Source organism: Barbus barbus, assembly GCF_936440315.1.
Source record: "Barbus barbus genome assembly, chromosome: 12".
NCBI lineage: Eukaryota > Metazoa > Chordata > Actinopteri > Cypriniformes > Cyprinidae > Barbus > Barbus barbus.
The window spans coordinates 18,366,488-18,388,734 of NC_136740.1; the positions used below are offsets into that span (position 1 = coordinate 18,366,488).

Consider the following 22,247-nt stretch of genomic DNA (forward strand, 5'->3'; position numbering starts at 1 on the left):
ACGATGCCTCTGTTTGTATGTTAAAAAGGAAAGAATTTGTTGCCAATCTTGCCAGAGTTGCAGCTCATGTTACTGAACAGACTTGGTCTTCTATTCTGAAAGAGTAATAATTTTTTAAACTGGTGAAACATACACTAACATTCAAAAGATTGGGATTGGTAAGATATTTGTTTTTGAAACTCATTCTCACCAAGGCTGCATTTGAACAAAAATACAGTAAAAACAGTAATGTGAAAAAGTATTACAATTTAACTTTATATCTTAATGCATTTTAAAAATGTAAATGTTCCTGTAATTGAAAGCTAAATCGTTGTGAAAAAAAACAAAAAACCTGTAACCTGTTGATTTTTTCAGAAACTTTAAAGGGGTCATCGGATGCACTCAAGTTCAATTCACTTCAAGTTGTTTGAACATAAATGTGTGTTGGAAGTGTGTGTACACATCCATCCTATAATGATAAAAATTTCTTTTTTAAATCTCCATTTTAAAATCCCCTTTCTCAAATCAGGCTGTTCTGAGGTTCCTGTCAGAATGACGTAGTTCTGTACAGGCCACTCCCACGGTAGTTGATTGACAAGGCCGTCTTACCTTATACCCGCCCTGAACAGTCGATCCAACAATACAGACGAGCTGAAGTCTCAATAGTGCCTCAACAGAGCCACAGGCTGATCGCTTCCATGCCATTCCTCACTGATGCTGGAGTTTGTGCTAAAGGAGCCCCGACCAAGTATTGAGTGCATAAATGAACATACTTTAAGGAACTTGGAACTTTTCTGCTTTGCAAATCCTTTTTTTGATTGATCTTAGGAAATATTCTAATATATTGAGATACTGGATTTTGACTTTCATGAGCTGTAAGCTCTAATCATCAAAATTAAAACAAAAAAACGTTTGAAATGTCTTACTTTACATGTTAGGAATGTAAAATATATATGAAAGTTTCACTTTTTTAAATATGTTACAAAAAAATGAAATTTTTCACGATATTCTAATTTTTTGAGATGTACCTGTACTCCCGACATCTGAGCCGCTGAAGACGCAGAGGATTAATGTTACTTTCATTTTGAAGTGAATGCGCCGATCCCTGATCTACATAAATGCATCTATGTTCGCCCGAATCATTCGTGATCCAGCTTTATCTACAGAAGAAGTGAGAATCTTTGCAAATCGCCTTTCCTAATAATGTGCTAGTTAGCCAGTTTATTCTACATCAGCAAGTTATACATTTGTATATCTTTGAATATTCATTGATTATTATGGTGAATGCGAGATGGCTGACGCGTCAACGTATCTGGAGCGGTCGAATAGGGAATCTACACATATCTATGGTCTGCTCGTCACTCCACAGAAGAGAGGGGTGGAGTCAGCAGAGCTCACTAGGATTTAATGCAACATGAACAAGAACAGTGTGCTGAAAACAGAGCTGATTTGGACAGGGTAAAGGTGTTTTTTATACTACCATTGAGAAAGTTTAACCAAAGTATGTTATAGACTTTTCATTAAGACCCTAAAGAATCATATCAACTTGTGTAAAATGGGCATCCGATGACCCCTTTAAAACAGCAAATATCTGTTCCAGTTGCTTTGAGTAATGCAACATTATTTCACACCACCTACATTTCTGTTGATTACCAGACAAAAACTATTACAAAAAATCCCTCTCCAGATCTGTATAATTAATGTTTTTGTAAACTTTTTTTTTTTTTTTTTTTTTAAAGGGAACGATGAAAGAGCCTAATCAACTCATTATTACAAGGTTTATTTTCTTCAAGAACAAAAAAAATATTGTAGCAATGAACACTGTAATGGTCAGCGATTAATAGATGTCTCTCATGCCCATGTTGGCCCGGTGACCAGACAGTGTCACGCTGTAGCAGTACAACAAGTCAGTCAGCCACTGCTCTCGAGTCTCTCCACCATAGAAATGCTGTAAAACAGAAGCACAACAGTCAAGACAGTATCAGCAGCTCAGTTTCAAGAGACGGTATTATAAAATCAATTTTAAGGTAAGGTAAACAATGGTAGCTTTATCTGTTAAAGCAAAGCTTAAATTGATAGTCTTAAGCATATTAGTTTCTTGAGGAGCCGTATGTGTGTTTGTACCGTTAAGTCCTGTATGATATGTTGCAGTAGACTGGCGTTGGCCATCATGTGGTTGCGTAACCGAGTATGCTGAAGAAGTAATGACAGGATCTGTGCCAACACGGGGAGCTCCTCCTCACAAAGGTCACACACATGTAAAGACTGCAAGACCAGTCGCAGCAGCCTCGGTACCGTGCTCAATGCGGCAAAACATGCCTCCCACACGGCATCCCTGACAGTGAGACAGACAAGTGTAAGTTTTGACAACTACATATTTTGTTTGGATAACTCTACATCACGGATCCCCTATTTCTTTAATCATAAGCTCCAGTTTGTAACTAAAACTGTGATATGCTGTGTGAAATAAGGTGGCAAAATGTAATTAATATAACTTATAAATAATATACAACTATTGTTAATTACATAAATATTTTATTTAAAATAGTTGTAATTATCGCACTTCTCATATATTACAGAAACAAAAAAATAGACTTTTCACCATTTCTCAATTCTTTGATCACTTTTTCAAAACTCTTCACAAAGTGAGAACAACTGTAGATCATTTTCTATTGCTTTTACACCAAATACATTCAGTGACTACATATTTCAAATTACATGAATTCTTTTCATATTCAGCATACCTCTGTACCAACAGGCCGATCTGCATAATTGACATTCTTTTTAAAAACTAACACTTCAAACATAAAACTCTATAAAACAACAATTTGCTACATTTCTACAGCAATACTGTATTGGAATATTTCAAATCTAAAAATGAAATACTTTCCAGTTAGAGGTAGCTGAACAACTATGTGTGTTAGTCTTTCTATTTTATTACTATCTACACAAAAGGGGAAACTACTGTAATGTAAACATGGACCATGTAACATACACTGCAGTGAATTCTAAACAGTAGAGACGTTAATGTTTTTAGGTCAGTGTTTTCTGGGTGGCAGTGTGTTTGTTGGTTAACAACCTTTGCTAGTGTCATGGAAGATTTACTTCATTTGAATGACGTGTGAAATGTTTTGGTAGTTTTTGTGCATTCTGGTTGTAAAATTGACTGCTGTGCCAAGCTGAAAGTCAGTAAATTGTGTGAAGTGTTTTGAAAAAGTGGCTTAAGTATTGAGAAATGTTGAAGAAAAAGAAACCGTAATAATTTTGCTGTATGAATAGTTTCCTGACACAAACTTTATTTTTTAGGAATTTTAGGTGCATCAAAACTACTAACTTTATTATAATTCTTTAATTTGCATTCTTCATGAGAATGCCCTTTTTGGACTTTCCCTAGTCTTGTTTCTAACTTCTCTTTGCTGTATTATCAAGCAGTCTTTCTTTGTGTACGCTTTGTGGTGTATAAATGTTACTCTATGCAAATATTTGTGAGTGTGTAGGTGTGCGTGTTTGAGAGCACACCTCTTGCGGGCGCTCTGCTCCAGTTGTAGCAGCAGACTGAGCATGCTCAAGCAACAGTCAGACAGGAAGTGGAGGAGTGTGTCGCTGGGCAGGAAGTTGACATCCAGTAACCGGGGAACACACCTTAAAATCGCTGCACAAACACAGTCTGGCACCACCACGAGTCCACACTACAAAGAGATGAAGAGAGCGTCACCGCAAACAGTGTCTGGCTCCACTGCCCACTCTATATGCAAAACATTCAGCAGAAAAACACACGTTCACTCACCAGATTCTTAATGATGGCGTTCTGTATCACATCAAAACACTGTGCGTGAGATCCTAGAGTGTCCAGGCAGTGGCACACCTCCTACAAACACAGTGCAGAAACGGTTACGAGTTAACGCCGCTATGAGTGCCTCCAAATTCTGCATAAATGTGCAATGTTTCGTAAATATAGTACAACCCACTCTGATGCTGCAAGCATGCTTGCAAGCTAATTAGGCACACTTTATTTTTTTATTTTTTTTTAAATAATGATGATGATATGCAACGATAAATCCTTTATGATAATGACTGCAATATTCCAGAATAAATAAATTAAGTCCATTTTAATTTTATGGCAACTTTAAACTTTGTCTTTCACAAAGTATATATTATACAATTTGTTACTTTTATTTATAATTTGAATATACTTTATTACAATTCTAAGTTTAAAAATATATATTCTTATATATACATTATAAAAATATGAAGTCATATTAGAATAAAATTAGTAAATATACACTGTAAACAGAAATGTGAAATTATAAAGTATGTTTATTAAAATAAAAAATATATATTGATTGTAAACAGAAATTATATGACAATTTTGTAATTAACCATAGAATTATAAATGTATAAAGAGAGATAGGCAGACAGATAGATAGATATTTAAACAAATATATGAGACAGAACATACAGGCATTAAAGAAAGAATTATCAAATTATAAACCGTAACTCGTCATTCCTCATGCCTGTGTACATCTATAAAATAGTCTGAAACTAATTTCTGCATTGAACCAAACATTTATCAAAATCAAGCCAAAGGCTAGGCAAAATGACTTAACAGATTTTAGGAGCATAAGTCATCTTCAGAGAGGAGTCATTTTACAGACTGAAAGCTGATAGAGAGATGAGACTTTTTCCCATCTCATTCTACAAAGAACCTTTGAATTATACATCACAACATCTTAACATCTGACACACACACGGTTTAGGCGAGTCAAAAATAAATCCCTGGTCCCAGACAAAAGAGAAGTCTGCAGAGAACAAAGAATCCTATAGCACCACACACACATATGCAGTGACAGGCTCAAAGGGTTGTACCTTACCACGATGGACGGCCGGGCTGTCGTAATGGAAGTTGACACTGGACAGATTAGCGAGGCCATGCCACTCTCTGAACTGATATTTTATGAGCACAAACAATAAATAAGTGTGTGAGCGTATGTGTGTGTGAGAAAAATCTAATAGTGCTAATAGCATTAGAGCAGATTAGATTAAACAGATGAAGGCGGAGCGGAATGTCATTCAGAGCAGGTTATTATCAGACATTAATCAGGATAACAGTGTTAAGAACACATTACGCATGCTTTAGATTAGAGACACCTGATTGGCAATAAAGGAATGGACCCCCAGCAGCCATGCGCTCTCGCGCTCTCTCTCTCTCTCTCGCTCTCACACACACACAAACTTAATTTGATGCTAATTGTCAAGCTATATATCTGAGAAACAGTAAGTGAGAATTTTCTTTAAGAGTGTGATGTGAAATCCCAATAGGATTAGGACACTTTTTAGCACATTTTTATGTTTTAGCACATTAGGATTTCTCTGCAGAGCTATAAAAAAAGGTGCTAACAATTACTTTGATAACAATAATAATAAAATTGTGTTCTTATTTATCTCAATTGTTCTTAGTTAGCTGTTAACATATTCCAGCAATGTTAATGTATAATATAAAAAAATCGAGAATAATATAAAAAGCAAATGTAATAGCTATATACATACATAAATATACATGCAATTAACTTATATATATACACACACACACACACATATATATACATATATACATATATATATAATGTATAGAAATACACAATTTTATCTAAATTATTTTTCAATATTATTTAATATCTTATTTCAAGGTTGATAGTGCAATTAACTTGTACCAAAAGTTTAATTTAGCCAAAGTGCTAAATGTGTTTTTGTGCAGTGAGTTTTTTTACTGTTAAATGCAATTTCTAATTAAGCACAAGTTAAGTGATTAAGTTGAGAGAAAGTGTTTCTTGTGCATATGAATGTGAGGAGGGAAACAGGCTCTTTTCCTCATTAAGGCCCATTATTGTCCATCAGCCTCACCTGCTGGCATCATCTCCCCCATCACTCCTCATTACTGTATCAACGGTGATGCCAGCCATCCCTCTACACCTTTACTGTCTGATTGACTTGGACACAAAAAATGAAAGTCCAGAGAAAATTGCATAGAGGAATTAGCAGTGTGTGTGTAGTAAAGGGAGGGGGGCAGTGAGAGTCAGACCCTGGCCTGAGGGTGTGGTTTTGTTGGGTTTTAATTTCCGTGTAAAATGTCAGGCGGTGATGGTGTCCGCTGGCTGGCATTAGCATTTGCTTTAGCCAGGAGCGCTCTGATAACCAGCCCTTATTGAAATATGGAGACACCTACACCGGTGCGATGTGATAAACCTTCCCCTGCTCAACGAACTGGCCGTCTCCAGGGGGGAAACTAAAACACACTTGTGCGTTGAATAACAACCCAAGTGGTCCTGCAGTGAATCAAGTGAACACCTGCTTCTTGGTAGAAGTTAAAAATTGCACACGATTGGCATGAAAAACGATGGGTGTGATTAAGGTGAACAGTATGACTGATATAAAGACACGCAGTGAGGAATTAGCACTGAAAAGGTGTGGACAGTTATTTTTGCATCTGACCTTATTGAATATGGATTTGTAGGAGTTTCCCTTTCAGACGCAAAGTTTATGGGAGGAGAGTATTAATATGAATCAAGCAACGCAATTTACTAACGTTTGCGCTCATCAAATTACTAGTATTTGCTCTATTTAATGCCCAAAAAAGCATGTCTTAAACTATTGGCAGCGGCTATTTGCACTAAGTGTAAATAGCAATGGATTCTATACACTATGTTAAAATAGCAGGATTTTCTGCTATTTATACTACTTGTTGCAAATAGTGGCAATTATCTGAACTTCAGTATTGTATTACATTATAAAACAGTATGCAATAACGTATTGAGTGTAAATTATCATTTGAATTCAAATTATTAAATGGATTCCACCTTATTGGTACAATATTAAAGCCCTCACTACCCCTACCCTAACCGATCCTTTATTTTCAACTTTTTGGTTATTTCCTTAATTTTTATTGAAAATAAATGCCTTTACGATGTGATATGAGATTTGAAAAGGGAGAAAAAAAAGTTCAGCAAATGGCAGGTTCGAACCCGGGTCGATTGCGTCAAAACGACTACGGCATACGCTTTTCCATCTGCGCCACTGGAGCTGATGATTCATAGCTGTTTTTTATAATGTTGACTATCCCAATCACACGTTGGTGGGCGGAGTTAGTGTAAATCGCCTCTGCCAACAAGGCGGGCTATTTGCACTACTCCGTAAACTATTTTACGCCTGTGTTATAAGTAGATCCCCCGCACCTGGGGCCAGTTGCACCAGCTGAACGTACACCCGGTCGTAAGGCTAGCCTGGACGTAAAATGCACTTTAAGTCGTGCGTAGAATTTATACCCGTTGCACCATCTCAGCGTAGTGCTACGTCTGACACTAAATCTTACGTCTAGTCAGAGGTAGGTGTAAAGTGAAAACTCATGATTTGCTCGGACATTATTAGTTTGTCTGTTAGATAATTATTACTGCAGAGGTGAACTGTAATGTTTATGGTCTTTTCGGGCAGGATAAGCAATATAAATCGCGGAGCTCTGTGTTGACTATAACACTCTGTCGACAGTAATTGAACTAATAAAAAAATATTTATGTACAGCTTGTAATTATGCAGTAAAATATTACATATGATCTGAGATTATTAAAAGAAATGTAGCCTACCATTCCACATCTTGCTTGGAAGGACAGTATGCTTGGAAATATTTCACGTCTTTAATTCCATTCATTAGCTTAGTAGCGTGCCTGCCATTCAATATATTGATTATAATCGCTGTACGTTTTGTGCTTTGTTGCTTTTAATCAGAAATAAAAGTATCAGCTTTCAAATTCTGTCAGTTTTATCACAAAATACAAACTATAAATGTGGTTTTCCAGCCACAGAAAGACGTCAGTAAAACACACAATGTCACGTAAAGTCGCATTTGGCTACCTCAGGAAAGACATTCATTGTACATATAACCTCGATAGTCAGCTAGAAAAAAATAACTAAACTTAGCCATTGGAGCGTGAACGGCGTCTCCACTATATCTATAACTGTGGGAGAATGTGTCAGTGTGGACACGCATCGGGCGTAGTTGCGCCTGATCGTAGTTTTAGTTGGTGCAACAGGTGTAAATATTTATCGTAAAGCTGGACGTTGCAAAGCCCAGCGTAGGGTTTACACCCAGCTTTTTTACGTGTAGCTGGTGCAAACGGCCCCCGATGAGCATGTGTGACTACGTAATTTGCACTGCACCTGGTATATTGCGTTGGTCGATATGTAAATGAGATGTTGCGCCTGTGTTCTTAAATTTAGTTGCACATCGTCATTAAATCGCCCATCGGTGCGGTTTTGGAATTGCGCTCTCGTGCCAATTTGCCCTGCTTAGTAAATCTGACCCTTTGTCTTTTACAATAATGTGATGTCTTTGAATTACATTTCTTCATTTTCTTCAGTATTTGGGGTCTTTTCTCAGAAAACCTTCATATATGTGATTAACTGTGACAGAAAATTTATTTGATTATTCGATGCTAAAAATTTTGTTTTGTGCCAGGTGAAAATACCGTGTAATGTAAATGCATCTAACCAACAGCAGACAGACAAGCGGACTGACACTAGAGCAACCAAATCATTGACACAAGCCAGACTAACTGACAGAGCAGATGCGAGAAGTCAGAGACGCTCACGGGGGACAGAGCGGATGACAACAGGATTAGAAACATCAGCCTGAGATTGACAGCAGAACAACTGACATAACACAAGTTGTTGGAGCGACTGAAGGTGAAGAAAGAGACTGGCAGATAAAAGAGAGAGAGAGAATCACCTCCACTACATCCCAATGGTGAAGGAACTGCTCCAGGGTGGTAGCGAATACGCTGAGGGGCGAGAGTGTGGAGGAGGGCAACAAGCCATCTTCATCGGTGTCCTGCAGGGCCCGCAGCATCTCAGAGGAGAAACCTGAAGCACAGGATCATGGGAATACCGTTTTATCAATATAGAGTATGCTGTCAGTACTCATATCATTGAATGTGATGTGTGTGCGCTTACCTGTTAGTGTAGTGAAAAAGAAACTGAGGTAATCTACATCCTTCACCGGCACATCCTGTGAACTGCTCAACCAGCCACTCAGAGGGGACCTGTGGGAAAGCACACATGCATTACTGTGCAGTGGTCCGGCACTGATCCGCTCTCCCGTTACACATCTCACACTGTACTTGAGTGTGTGCGTGTTGTGAGAATGTCAGTCTAAAAATACTGGCCATCTGAGCTCCTTCATTTCCTTTGAAATCAACCTCCCGCCACAAACATGCTCACCTTCAGCGAATGAGAACACTCACTGTATTAAGGAAACACTGAGGTCATCCTAACAATATGACAGACAACACTTACTGTTCCTTAAGAAGATTTTGAGACATTCCATGAACCACCAGAGGTTATTTTTTGCATAATAACTCCACCTTAACTCCTTAAAACTCCACTTATTGAATCAAACTACACTTCAACCCAGTGGTACATGCTGTTCATAAAAAAAAAAGTTAAATAAATTAATACATCTTTTTTGAACATGATTTTAGGGGGTTGTTTTAGACTAAACAGATTTTAAATATCCCATATTTATCTAGAATATTAATATTGGTGTATTAAAAAAACTTTCATTCTGATGGATGCATTAAATCAACCAAAGGTGACAGTAATGATGTTGACATAGTTACAAAGATTTGTATTTTAAATAAAAGCTGTTCTTTTGAAAATTTTATTCGTTAAACAAAAACAACTACTATCATTAATAAGAAGTAGCATTTCTTAGGCAGCAAATTATCATTTTAGAATGATTTCTGAAGGATCAAGTCTGGATTAATGTCTGTTAAAAATTCAGTTTTGCCATCACAGGAATAAATGACATTATATTCAAATAAAAACAATTACTGTATTTTACTATTTTTTTTATCATATAAATGCAGTCTTGGTGATAAGAGATGTATTTTAAAAACACTTAAATCTTTGAACAGAAAAAAGTAAATGTTTCCACTCTACAGGGTGGAATCACATCAAGCGGAGATTGAATAAAAAATATTTTAACATCAAAATAATTACACACAGCACCTTTGAACTATGAAGTGTTGCCAAATGAAGTACCAGCAGCTTTTTTAGACATTTTCTCAGCTGGTTCGTAACAGTTAAAGCCTGCAAACCACCCAGATAATTGCTGTGATCAAACACAGAGTGCAGGAGAACCAAGGTCACAGCCAAGACCTTCATGTCAGTCCATCACGGGCTCCATGTGTTGCTGTGCTTCTATATGTGTGTTCAAGGCTTCGGTGGGAACTTGATGGCAAAGATATTGTCAGATGTGACCATTTTATACTGGAAATAAGAGAGAACCAGTGTGTGTGTGTGCGTGTGTGCCTGTGTTAAAGCTATTCAAGGACAATCCACACAGTCTTATGATTCTCCCTTATAGATGTGGATCAGTCTCGAGGCTAATAAAGTGAATGAATATCTGATCTTTTACTTGTTTTGATTTCATTTCTCTTGTGATTGTGGAATGAGCATGTGCTGGACTTCCTTAATACTGATTGGCTCATTTCCCATCAACCCATTAGTAAAAAGAAGCCAGACACACACACATACGGAAAGATGCATCAAGTAAAAGAAATGTACTGTTTCTGTGTTCTAACCACACACACACACACACACTCTATACTATTAACCGTTCTTGTCTAAGTTTAGCAACACTTTCTGAACTCAATGGCCACCATTCCAAACTCTTTAATAGTTAGTCGTTTCGCCGATGTGATCAAAAGATAAATTCTTGTGAAGGACAGAATGTTCGGTTCATGTTTTTTTGAGGATTGGCTCTCTTAACGGCATGTCACGCAGTTCTGCCATGAACAGAAGCGGCCTTAAGTGATGCTTCACTTATCGCGCAGGAATCCTGTCATGGGGCCAGATTTTTTCAAAAGTGCAGTCGGTGTGAATTCACTTGCTGTAGCATTTGTTTTGGAATTTTGGTGCGACTCTGAGCAGGGAACTTGATAATCGTTCCATGTCTCATCAAAAGAGTAATACTGCCCTCTGTAGGTGTTCAAACACATTTAGCCAAGTCTTGTTCTTATGAACAAACAGAGAGACCAGAGGAAAGCCAGTATCCAAGATACACTCACACAAGTCACTTGGGGAGTCAAAGTCACACACTCAGTGTGTTCTCAAACATTGCTTCCATTAGGATTTGAGGGGAAACCACAAACAAAAGACTGGCTTTAGGGTAGAGACTATAAGAAAAGCAATGGGGACACAGCATGTCACAAAGACACACACATGCAGGCACACACACACCCTAAGGCCCTCAGCATGCAGAGGAACTCCCAAAAGAGTATTCTGTCAATCATCCATGAACAAGTAACAGAATGTTGATTACTCATCCTGCAACAACTAGTAAAAAAAAAAAAATATTCAAACTTGGATGCTTATAAAAACCAATCCTCTTGTGAGACTTTGACCATTTGTTTTTCTAAATATGAACATATGAAATGATAAAAATGTGCTTTTTATCATTATAAATGCAGAGCTTTTATATTGACATGAATTTTGTATGTCGTTTGTATGTGAGATACAGTGTTATTTTAGTATTATTTATATTCTATTATAATATTTATTGATATTTTGTATTAGCTTTAATTTTTATATTTTCATTTTGATTTTAGATTAACTTTTAGTTATTTTATGTCATTAAAATGTTATTTTATTTTTTTCAAATTGTGTTTTAGCATTTTAACAATTTTTTTTTTTTTAAAGTGACGTGACATACGGCCAAGTATGGTGACCCATACTCGGAATTCGTGCTCTGCATTTAACCCATCCATAGTGCACACACACAGCAGTGAACACACACACACCGTGAACACACACCCGGAGCAGTGGGCAGCCATTTATGCTGCGGCACCCGGGGAGCAGTTGGGGGTTCGGTGCCTTGCTCAAGGGCACCTCAGTCGTGGTATTGAGGGTAGGGCTGTGTATTGGCAAGAATCTGGCGATACGATACGCATCACGATACAGGGGTTGCGATACGATATATTGCGATACACTGCGATACTGTAAGCAAGGCGATATATTGGGATATTTCTTATTTTAGGAATAGGATATATATTTTTTATGAAAGCTGTCATTAAGAACACACCACCATATGCAAACCTTAGCAAAAAATAAATAAATAAAATAGTTTAACCAGAACACACTGCAGAACACACTGGGATCTGCATTTGCAATAATCAGTCCCTATAACATTCAACATTATTAAACCACTTTTTGTGCAGTACGAGTAAAGGGGGAAATATTCAATATGCTTGCATGAGTCTTTAGTTAAATGTATGTATAAAATGTATTTTATAAAAAAGATAAAAATATATATTTATAGACTTTACTTTAAAGTTTCACAGTTTAGGTTTACAATTGTGGCATACAATGTCATAACATTTGATCTGAACAAAAAAATGACATCTGCTTAATATCAATGAAAAATAAAGTGCTTGCAGGATTCCTAAAGAAAACAAAACAATTGTGAAACATGACTTTATTTCAGTTACTGGCTAAGGCAACATTTCACATTTTTAAAGTTTAGATTTTTTATCCAATTTTTTTTCCAGATTTATTTAAATGAGCGAAAAAAATGTGAATAGTTTTAGTTAACAATAACAACAGTGATAGGCAACAGTTTTTTCTCTTTTTGGCGCATTTATTTGCCTTTTTTTCATTTAAATCAGTTACTTGTTTATATATTAAACTGTTCAACAACAAAACTTCTCAAAATGCCCATCCCTTCTCCTTTCCTGCAGACACACTCACTATAAACAAAAATTTTGATAACCACACAAAAACTGTGCAAAACACTAAGTGTTGTGTATGCTCAAGTTAGCAATAACTCTGAATATTCTGAATTTACTGCAGTATGACCTCGGCTTCACTGCACAGCGACTCGTGGCTCTCTTCCACCACATTATGGCCAATCACGGTTAATGACTAGCGGTCACGGCGAATCAGAGTTAAGTGGGAGAATTGGCCATCCTCTGATCCTGCCGCACAGCGCTTGGCTGTCTCTGATTGGTTAAATTGTTTGATTCTATTAGCAGTGAAAACTCTGAGACTGCTGTCTCCTCTCGGCAGTCATAGAAAACAGAGTCACATTTTAAATATATCAGTCAGATGCAGACAGATACTCCCCTCCAGGGGCCAAGGTGCAGGTTGTTATCAGTCTCGGTCAAACATACACTAATGCGCGTATTTTTTTATTTTAGCAAGTATTATGTAAAGTACTGCTTGACTGTATAAATATGAGTTTCCTAATTTTCATGTTCTCTTTTAGGTTAGGATGTTGCCTTTGAAGACTGCTGCCCTAAGCTTACTAGGTAAAAAAAAGGAAAAAAAAGTTAATGTGTTGTAACAATACCACCCACGGTTCTTTTTTCCCTGGCTTTTTACACCCATGCCCTGTACCCCATGGGAAACTAGATCTCTGATCCCCCAGAGCGGAACACTGGAAGCAGACTTTAGGACTGCATTAGTGCATGGTGATGTGTCATAACCCTCATACCTCAGGTGTATGGTGCGTATTAGCATGGTGGCCAGGCTAGCCGACACTCTCCCAGTGTTGCAGACCTGACTGAGACATGCCAGAAGCTCTGCGGGAAATGCTGGCAGGAAATGGAGAATCTGAACCAGCCTCTTCTGGGACTCCACAGGCAACACCACCACACAGCCCTCCTGTGGATCTACAACGTGAGACATACATATAATATATATCACACAGATGAACATAAACAGAGAAATGTAAATATAATAGTTCTGCTCAACATTTAATTAAATATAGTAAAATAATTCTCAAAATCTAACTATAAAATAAAATTGTACAAATTAGTAGAAAACTAATGCTAGTTTAAAAATGAAGAATTTTCCCTTAGAAATTCCTCTTTTTTGAGATTATTCATTCTAATTGTGAAACTTGAGAAAGGAAAGAGCCCCCCCTAGTGACAGATTTATGTATCTACTAAAACTCAACAGTGAAGGAATGAATGTCTGTGAGAAAGAGAGGAAGGGGAAAAAAGCAAGAGAGAAAGAGGTTTGTCCTGTCAGTGATCACAGATAGACAGACATTATTAGCTGCTGACGCACGCTGCTGATGTCATGAATGCTAACACATACAAAGGGAGCGCTGTGCTCCCGAAACACAAAACTACAGAGAGCTTATATCACACTCAGAACTGGAGACGCCACCACTCTAATGCTCACCCTTGACTACCGCCCGATCCCTTACACAAGCCTCTCTTATGCACACACACGCTATAGTAGTGAGACAGTATTTTAAACAGTTGTTTGTGAAGATATATTCTTACCATAAATACTGCAGGCATTTTTCTGAAGACTCTGCAGAAGGTCTTTATTGCCCCTTGCAGCAGCTGGATGGATCGTCTCCAGCAGTTGTGCTGAGAGCTGAGGATTCCTGCTGCCCAACTGAACCAACTGCACCGGCAGTGACGCCAGCCAACGTGCCAGAATCCTGCTCCTGAAAGAGAGGGAGACTTCAGACTCTTCTCACAAGGTGCATTTCTAGACTCAAATAATAAAAATAATCTAGGGGAGTCTTCAGTTCACTTAAATACAATTCATTTCACAAACAAACCTAGACACATGGAAAAAATTGGAAAAATTATAAGACAACTAAAAATACACACTAAAAGAGCATATAAACTAGGGCTGTCAGTCGATTAAAATTTCAGTCTAACTAATTACATGATATGTAAATTAATTAATCTAATTATCACAAATTATTAAAAATGACAAATTTGTTTAAAATGTGCAAATACATTTAAAGCTACTTTTGTGTTAAATGATAAAGTATTGAGTAAACTTTACAAATAGTAGATTTAGAAGGAAATATTTTATTTGATTCAACATAAAATTTATTACACATAAACGTTAGGCTACAACCAATGTTCCCTCTAAAGGCCAATTCACACCGCACAGACAAACGCCAACAAACTAGTCTGAGCTTTCCTGTAGCTCAAATATTAGAGCATGGCGCTAGCAACGCCAAGATCATGGGTTCGATTCCCAGGGAAAGCAAGAGCTGATAAAAATGTAAAAACTGTAACTTGAATGCAATGTAAGTCGCTTTGGATAAAAGCGTCTGCTAAATGCATAAATGTAAATGTAGTCTGTTGGAGTTTGTTGGATCAGTGTGTTACCCCTGTTGGTGTTGGTTGGAGTTTGTTTTCACCTGACTGAACATGCTTATAGATATAGGATCATCCATTTTCTCCCCCGTCAGTGAGAGTTGGTCGGTGTCTGTTGGTGCAGTGTGAACATGACAGTTATTTTTTATCAGATTCTAAATCCAACGGCCAACTTGAGCCAACTTGTTTGTTGGAGTTTGTTGGTGTTTGTCTGTGCGGTATGAATTGGCCTTAAGTTGCGCGCATGCAAAACTGAGTTGGGAAAGCCATTTGATTCTATTCTAGTAAAAACTAAATAATTTAAATGCTCGGGTAAACCGATATAGAGCTGCTGCCGCTATAGATTTAGAACCGGTGAATGCGGTTTACAGGTTTCATAGAAAGAGAATGATGTGCGCCAAATGAGTCGCTGTAGAAACCGAATACTTCAATGGTTACGTCGAAATAGCTCAAATCGAGAGTCAACGCAAAGACATGTGATGTGACATGTTCATAGCGATGTTTAGATAGCTATAGAAGAATTCACGTTCACGTTCACGTTTTTTTTTTTTTTTTTTTTATGTTTAACTTACAGATCTCAGTTTAAATGCTTTAGTTTGTTTTCTATTCTATTCTATCAGTTAAAAAGTTTCAGTTGTATTGATATTATATTATATTAGGCCTATATTATAAACCTAAGAAATAATTGACCTTGTTTTTTTTAATGGAGTCACTTATGCTTATCAAGGCTGTATTTATTTGATCAAAATACAGAGAGAGGAAAAAAAAAAAAAAAAAAAACAGTAATATTGTGAACTCTTAGGTTATTGCAATTTCTAATATTGGTTTTCTATTTTAATATATTTTAAAATATAGTGTATTCCTGTAAAGCAAAGCTGAATTCTCAGCATCATTACTCCAGTCTTCAGTGTCACATGATCCTTCAGAAATCATTCTAATATTCTGATTTATTATCAGTGTATTGACTGTTGTGCTGCTTAATATTTTTGGAACCTTTTTTCTTTGATTCTTTGATTAAGCTAATAAAAAGTTAAAAAGAACAGCATTAATTAAAAATATAAATATTTTCTAACAATATAAGTCTTTGCCATCACTTTTTATCCATTTAACACATCCTTGCTGAATAAAAGTATTAATTAAAATAAGAAAGAAGAAATGCACTGAGCCCAAACTTCTAAAATAGTAGTGTATATTGTAACTTTTTTTTATTGTAAATTTTTTTTATTTTGAATAAACACTGTTCTTTTTAACTTTTTATTTCTCAAAGAATCCTGAAAAATATCACTGGTTCCAAAAAAATATTAAGCAGCACAACTTTTTCCAACATCAATTATAAAATTAGCATATTTTAATGATTTCTGAAGGATCATGTGACACTGAAAATTCAAATTTGCTTCACAGGAATAAATTATATTTTAAAGTATATTAAAATAGATTTTTTTTTATTCTAAACTGCAATAATATTTCACAATATTATTTTGTGAAACAGCTTGGATGAGCCTAAGAAACTGCTTTAAATTTTTTTTACTTATCCCAAACTTTTGAACGGCAGTGTATTGTACTGTAAAAATGTTTTCTCAGATAACCTAAAATGTACATCATTTAGTTTCATCAAGGGTCATATCAAATATAAATAGCACATTAAAGTTAAAAGTTACACTTTTTTTGTGTGCGCGCTGTACTGGTCTCCCCTAAAGAATGTTTTTGCTCAGGTGGCTGAAATGTCCGCCCAATAGAGAAAAGTTTTGCTCGGCAAGAAAAAAAAAAATAGAGGGAACATTGGCTATAATGGCCTAACAAACTATGAAACATAAAAGAAGATAATTTGAGAAACATCTGTTTTGTTTTTTTTTCGTTCATGCAATGGAAGTCATTGGTAACCAAAACAGCTTTGTTACAAACAGTCTTCAAAATACATTCTTTTATGCTCCACAGAAGAAAGCAAGTCATTCAGGTTTGAGTAAATGATCATTTAATTTTTTTGGATGAACTATCCCTTTAAAGTAATTTTCATAACTAATTAATAAAATTAATGCGTTAAACTGAGAGCCCTAATATAAACATTTATATTTGTAAAACAAAAACAGTAATATTGTAAAAAATTACAATTTAAAATACCTGTTTTCTATTTTATGGTAATACATTACGAAATGTAACTTATTCCTATGATGGTTGAGCTGAACTCCAGTCTTTAGTGTCACATGATCTTTCAGACATATGATTTAGTGTTCAAGAAACATTTCTTGTTTTTATCAATGTTGAATACCATTGTGCCGCTTTATTTATTTTTTTATTTTTACAAAAGATAGAAATCTTTTGTAACATTGTAAATGTCGTTCTGGTCACCTTTCATAAATTTAATGTATCCTTGCTGAATAAAGTGATTAATTTCTTGTAAACAATCATATTGACCTCATTCTGAACGGTAGTGTGTGTATATAAATAACATGACTAGAAAGGTCAGAAAACACTGTAGGAAATGAGACGGTGAAAAGCCAGACAAATGGTTGGTGGGCACCTACCGGGCAATATGAGGATGGTTCTGATGCTCTTGAATGTAGAGCTGACTGAAAAAGCGCAGCAGCAAAGTGCGGACGTTCACAGCCAGGTTCCTCTGCTGGTACTGCACAAACACAGCCTGCAGGAGATCGTCTGTCACCACTGAAAACACACACACATATGCACAATTTAAATTTAGCAGACCTTTATTAAAAAAAATAAAAAATTAATTGTCTGGTATAAAGAAACCCGGCCTCACCGCGGCTGCGCTGGGTGACAATCATCCTCCACACTACCTCCAGTAAGGCTGCCAGGTGCTTTGAGCTCAGCTTGGCCCCATTGGACAATGTATCCCTAATAAATACCCGGATTGGTGCGAGCCAGTCAGCATCTTCGGCTTCTACGTGATCCTGGCCCCTAAGACTGAGTGTCACCATAACTTGGCACAATGTCACGTTTAGGGCCAACGGTTCCACATTTCCGCCAGCAACCGTTCCAACTGCTACCTGCTGCCTATTCCTGAAGACAAAAATACAGAAATAATTACCCCCTTATAGATCAGTGGTTCTCAGTTGCTTTTGCACAAGAAATCTTCCAAGGGGGCTGTAAGATTAAAATGATTTCAATAAATATTAGTTGTAATAATCATAATAGTAGTAAATAACATGATGATTGCTTTCAGTAAAAAGCTCAAGTTGCTTTGAATATGATTTATAGAGTGTAATTTACTATAATGGGTAATTGGGTAATCTACTATAATGTACTTTGAACTGAATTTGTTATTTTATAATGTATATAATTTTTTTTGTTATTATTTTACACTTTTTATTCAACTGATATAAAAGGGATAGGGGAATAGAGAGGGTATTTGTTTTTGTTTATAAAATGTGACATGCTTTAAATAAACTGAATTTAAAACGCAAAAAAAAACAATTTACATGTAAATTAATATTCAAGAGCATACGGTTCTGGAAACTTCTAAAATAACAAAAATGAAATGTGGTTCATTATTTACATATACCAAAACACTCTTGGTTTCCATTGATAACACATTTGGACTTTTTGGTCACCTCTTTCCATCAGCTTTCTTCTTGTGTCTTGCCACCTCCAGCAGGCCATAGGGGAAGTTCTTCATGAAGTGGTGTTTGAAATCTGTCAGGTATGAATTCCGGAACCAGGCATCCTGCACGGTACAGAAGAAACAGGGTTTATGTGATATTTATGTGTGGTTTATGTGGCTATATAACATTTTAAGTGTATATACCAGTATGTCCTGTTGGTCTCTCTGTGGGGTAAGTCTTCTCAGTAACTGCAGTATGGTGAGGATCTGGAACATAAGAGCCATAGCCTCTGCCGAGAGCAGGTGGCCACTGTCTGTCTGCACACGATCTCCACCTGCCGCCTCCACCCAGATCTCCAGCAACAAAGGCACCAGGGTTCCTGCAAAACCCTGCACCGTCTCAGCCGAGCAGAGTTCCTTATTCATTCCAGCCCCTACCTTAGAGTCCGGCCTGCACAAAACCAACATAACAACAGCTGTATGAGTTGCTGAAATCGCGTTTGGTCTCGTACTGTATCGTGTATCTTGTCAGTGTGTGCACTTGCTTGGCCATTTGTAGTTGATAAACAGGAAAGTGGGTTCAAGCGCCAGCAGAAGGCAGTGTAATGGAAGTGGTCTTTAAGAGAAGCAGTCTATCAGCGGAAGTTTAAAATCAGCTCGTAAGTGTATTTACTTGTCTCAGTGTTTAGCGCATTTGCCGTTGCTAGGAAACGCTTATTTTGTTTACTAGGATGAGAGTTGCTGAAATCGCGTTTGGTCTCGTACTGTATCGTGTATCTTGTCAGTGTGTGCACTTGCTTGGCCATTTGTAGTTGATAAACAGGAAAGTGGGTCCAGCTGAATTGAAATGATCATTTGTTAGATTGGTATAATAAAGGTTATTATACCGCGGCAGTCGTCGTGTGAAGCCCTCTTAGTGTGAAGACCAAAGAGTGTAAAGACCATCGACTCTACCGTGCGACTCCACCGGGCAGGGACACCGGCAAGGGATAGTAGTAGCTTTTTATTTAATTTTTTCATTGATATGTTTATTATTGAAATGTTGTTGTTATATGCATGTGTTAATTTTATTTAATTTCTTTATTTTCTTAAATATGTGGGTAGATAGTATTTATAGAGTTGTAACTTTTTAGTTTTAGTTACTTTTTCTTATTTGTAAGTCGCTTTGGACAAAAGCGTCTGCTAAATGACAAAAGTAAAGTAAAGTAAAGTATACTATAAACACATAGCCATTCTGTCTTTTGATCAAACTGAATAGAGTACAAAGTCTCAGCGATATAATGGGACTAAAAAAGCAGTACAATACTGTTGTGCAAATTTTGTTACCTGACCATGATAACATTGTGTATACACATTTACATTAAATATTCCACTCTCATAATGTAAATAAGCACTGAAATTACATAAAGTCATTATGCAGATTTTTAAACAAAAATTAGGCTATATGAATTTAGACATCGTTTTAGGCACCTCTGATATAAACAAATAACTTTCATGCAATGTTCAGTCTGTCTATATGGAGGACATATTGATAAAGGAAAGAGAAATGAGTCTGCAATCACTGTAACAATTAAACATACCTTAGCCGATAAGTGGAGTGCGGGGTGGGAACGGCCCCAGAATTTTCAAACATTTGGATCCTGCCCTTGCCAAAGACATGCTCCTCCCAATTCACATCTACAGGTCTCACCGAGCCTTTCTCTCCAGCCCACATTCCAAGGCCAATCATGCTGGTCACACCCTCCTCCAGAGGTCTTTCCTCAACAACTGCCTGCAGAAAACTCCCCAACCTGAACAAATACACAAATTATTAATAAATAATAAGATAGCAAACTACACAGAAAGATTGGGAAGAACATTGTTTTTGGAATGCAATACCTGAGCAGCACAGTGAGTCTCCATTGCTGTGCTGTTATAGAGCGACTAGTGCTGATAATCAGAGCAAAGTCCCCTTTCCCGGATTTATCCTTCCCCGTTCCAGAGTTTCGCTTTTGGGAAATGAGCTCTAGAAAATTTGTCAGAAGAACCGTATGCCTCTGAGAAAGAAGTCTAGGATAGTGCTCCAGCAGCACATCCAGAACCCGGAGAGCATCTTCCTGGATTGCTTCTGAGATGTGAGTCATGGCACAAGTGAGGTGGGCGCTGAGCAGGGGGAAGAAGGGAGCCACGCGTTCAGCGGAGATGCACTGAGCGATGAAACGCAGCAGACGCACTGCAGCTGCTCGCACAGAGCCATCTTTGTCGGTGAAGAGTGCCGCCACCTCAGAAAGCACAGCTGATGCATGCAGCTCAATCAGAGTCGGCTGAGCTGACAGCAATAACCGCAAACCCACCAGAGCGCCCTGCTTTATGTTACCGTTGATGTGATGTAGCTTGGACAACAGATCCTGAGAGTGGGGAAAAAAAAAAAATTTCCAGTAACTCCAGTTGTGCAACTGTTAATGCAGATGTGTCAAAATATAGGTGCATCTTAATATTATGTTGCATTGATACATCACACTGTTATTCATTTGATTGATGCACTGATCCATTTTGATGTATTTTTACACCCCTATAATAAACCACAAAAAGACAAGGAACAGTGGAATGTGTGACATTGTGTGTTTTATGTACCTTAATGTCAAGCTGCCTGTCCGTTGTTGGCCCTGAATCCGCATGCTTTAGCTGCTCTGGTAAATGGATAGCTTTTGATCTGAAGTTGACGTTTGTTGCATTGTCTGCTTTTGGCTTCTTTTTGCCAATCTTTAGCTGAATTTTCTGGAAATCTCCTTGCCTTTTTTTTGCTTTCATTCTTCAATTGTTAAAGAAAAAAAAGAACTGGAAGAAAAACAAAGTAACAGCAACATGAATTTCACATTTCATATTATTAAATTAAAATGTATATTTTAGATTAAATAATAAACATCATCATCTTCATAATTCTTTAGTAAAGCTATTCACAAAAATAAAATCTATATAAGCAGGGAAATGTGAAATTACACCAAACAAAATATGCAATGTTTTCTCCAGCTTATTACATGTCAATTATACGTTCATCTAGAACTTCACAAGAACAACATTTCAAATACGTATCAATTTAAAATCAGTTAATTTAATGATTTACAGCAACAGATCTGTTTTATGTAAGCATGCATATATACACGCTGTAAACACATTTGCATGATGTTTATATCAGTGTGCATAAGCGTGGCTGTACGCAGCCATAATTATAAGCTATTAACGCCATTGCACAAACTCAGCTTAAATACAAATATCACAATAAAACTAAGACTTCAGATAAGTTTATTTCACTGACCACAGATAATCATTCGTGCTGCTGTTGAGCCATTAGGGGTCCATCAACCTCTGTTGAGAAAATAGTCCGGCAAAACAGATGCCTGATTAAATTTAACACAGCAGTATTTTTATTTCAATATTTGCTAAATAAATACAGATATCGAAGCAATTATAATATATTGTATTTGAATGTAAATATCTATATAGATACTGCAAATTACAGTCACAAATCAAGATTGTACGGCAGTCTTTGT

The 22,247-nt window shown here is 36.8% G+C and overlaps 1 protein-coding gene across 1 annotated transcript; it reads right to left on the bottom strand.

Annotated features, from left to right (window-relative positions):
- Window positions 1-1,738: 1,738 nt before the first annotated feature.
- LOC306877916 (testis-expressed protein 10 homolog) lies at window positions 1,739-22,064 on the bottom strand. The gene is made up of 16 exons (XM_079429955.1): window positions 22,013-22,064; window positions 21,331-21,534; window positions 20,596-21,104; window positions 20,298-20,507; window positions 18,922-19,168; window positions 18,728-18,840; window positions 17,917-18,176; window positions 17,681-17,819; window positions 14,319-14,488; window positions 13,520-13,697; window positions 8,980-9,068; window positions 8,756-8,889; window positions 3,767-3,847; window positions 3,499-3,668; window positions 2,104-2,314; window positions 1,739-1,927 (listed from the first exon to the last, which is right to left on the bottom strand). Exons 2-16 carry the CDS (start codon window positions 21,505-21,507, stop codon window positions 1,817-1,819), a joined length of 2,799 nt encoding a protein of 932 aa, XP_079286081.1. The 5' UTR covers window positions 21,508-21,534; window positions 22,013-22,064; the 3' UTR covers window positions 1,739-1,816.
- Window positions 22,065-22,247: the final 183 nt, after the last annotated feature.

Coding starts and splice junctions, on each gene's coding strand:
- LOC306877916 (XM_079429955.1), bottom strand. CDS start 21,507: ATGAAAGCAAAAAAAAGGCAAGGAGATTTCCAGAAAATTCAGCTAAAG. Junction 8,890..8,979: donor CTTTTTCACTACACTAACAG/GTAAGCGCACAC, acceptor CCTGTGCTTCAG/GTTTCTCCTCTGAGATGCTG. Junction 3,669..3,766: donor ACGCCATCATTAAGAATCTG/GTGAGTGAACGT, acceptor ATCTCTTTGTAG/TGTGGACTCGTGGTGGTGCC.